This window comes from Sinocyclocheilus rhinocerous, unplaced genomic scaffold (genome assembly GCF_001515625.1).
Source record: "Sinocyclocheilus rhinocerous isolate Xijiao unplaced genomic scaffold, SAMN03320098_v1.1 C36342845, whole genome shotgun sequence".
In the NCBI taxonomy this organism is placed as follows: domain Eukaryota; kingdom Metazoa; phylum Chordata; class Actinopteri; order Cypriniformes; family Cyprinidae; genus Sinocyclocheilus; species Sinocyclocheilus rhinocerous.
In genome coordinates this window covers 1-1,028 of record NW_015779141.1, presented here as the reverse complement: position 1 = coordinate 1,028, position 1,028 = coordinate 1, and the positions used below count along the sequence as shown (strand labels likewise).

Here is a 1,028-nt window from a genome sequence, read left to right as displayed (position 1 = left end):
CCGATATCCAGAAGATTGTGCAGATGGCCCATGAGAGGATGGTTCCCCTGATTACAGAACTGTCCAGCAAAGTCATCCAGATCAAGCGCCCAGACGAAGGCTCCACCAAAGTTCTTGTCTTTCAGATAACGGACCTATAAATTGAAAGAAGAGTTGCTAGTCAGTTTCTGACAAATGTTGACAATGAAACCCAACTCCAGTAAAGTCTCAAAAGTACCTTAGTTTCAAAGCTCTTCTTGGTGTCAAATCCAACCCATTCGCCATTCTTTGTGGCATAGGGCACCTTCTGGTCCTCAATCCACTGGAGTGTTGTTCCCTCTAGGAATCCACAGATCTATACAGATATTGATATATTGTTTGACTGTATTAGATATTGGGAATATTCAAAAGATACTTTTAAAGAATATATTCCATTATTTTGGACAAAATGACTCCAAAGCTCCCACCTCATAGTAAGACCAGAATCCAGCCTCGCGAGTGTAGGTTCCAGCTGAAGCAGGTCCACTAGCTGGGGCTCCAACGCTAGTATCTGCAGATGTCAGACGGAAAGTGCGACCGTATGTTGCGAAACCCATTCTGAGTTTCTCCACAGGGGTGCCGTTGTCCCTCCAATAGCGCATAGCGAAGTCCTGAATGAGCAGGAGAGTAGTCATTTTAAAAATGATTCCTTTGGGAGGTTTGAATACCTCATGATAAATGATGCTACAGTATATCAATTCTCACTGTATTAAAGTAGATCAGGTCTCCCTCATCATTTGAGCCTTGGTACAGGGGGCTGTTGTGTCCTGTGAATCTTTCCCAAGTTCCATGGAAGTCATAAGTCATCACATTGATGAAGTTCAGGTATCTGGAAAAAAAATAATTACACAAATCAAGAGAGGTCTTGGCGGTTTATTTTCACCTCAGTGCTCTGCCATTTTGTAAATGTTATGATTCATTGTCGTCATACTTACTTGGCAACCTCTGCAATCTCGTATCCATCATCAATTGTCCCTTTGCCAGCTGATACAGCAGCGGTCAGCATCAGT

At 42.9% G+C, this 1,028-nt stretch overlaps 1 protein-coding gene across 1 annotated transcript; it reads right to left on the bottom strand.

Annotated features, from left to right (window-relative positions):
• Positions 1 to 3: 3 nt before the first annotated feature.
• On the bottom strand, positions 4 to 1,024 carry LOC107735858 (acidic mammalian chitinase-like; the record flags this gene model as incomplete). Its single annotated transcript, XM_016547421.1, has 5 exons — positions 4 to 134; positions 218 to 334; positions 447 to 629; positions 724 to 847; positions 954 to 1,024. Coding segments are annotated over 5 exons (626 nt in total), but the record flags the coding sequence as incomplete, so codon positions are not given.
• Between the last annotated feature and the right edge of the window lie 4 nt (positions 1,025 to 1,028).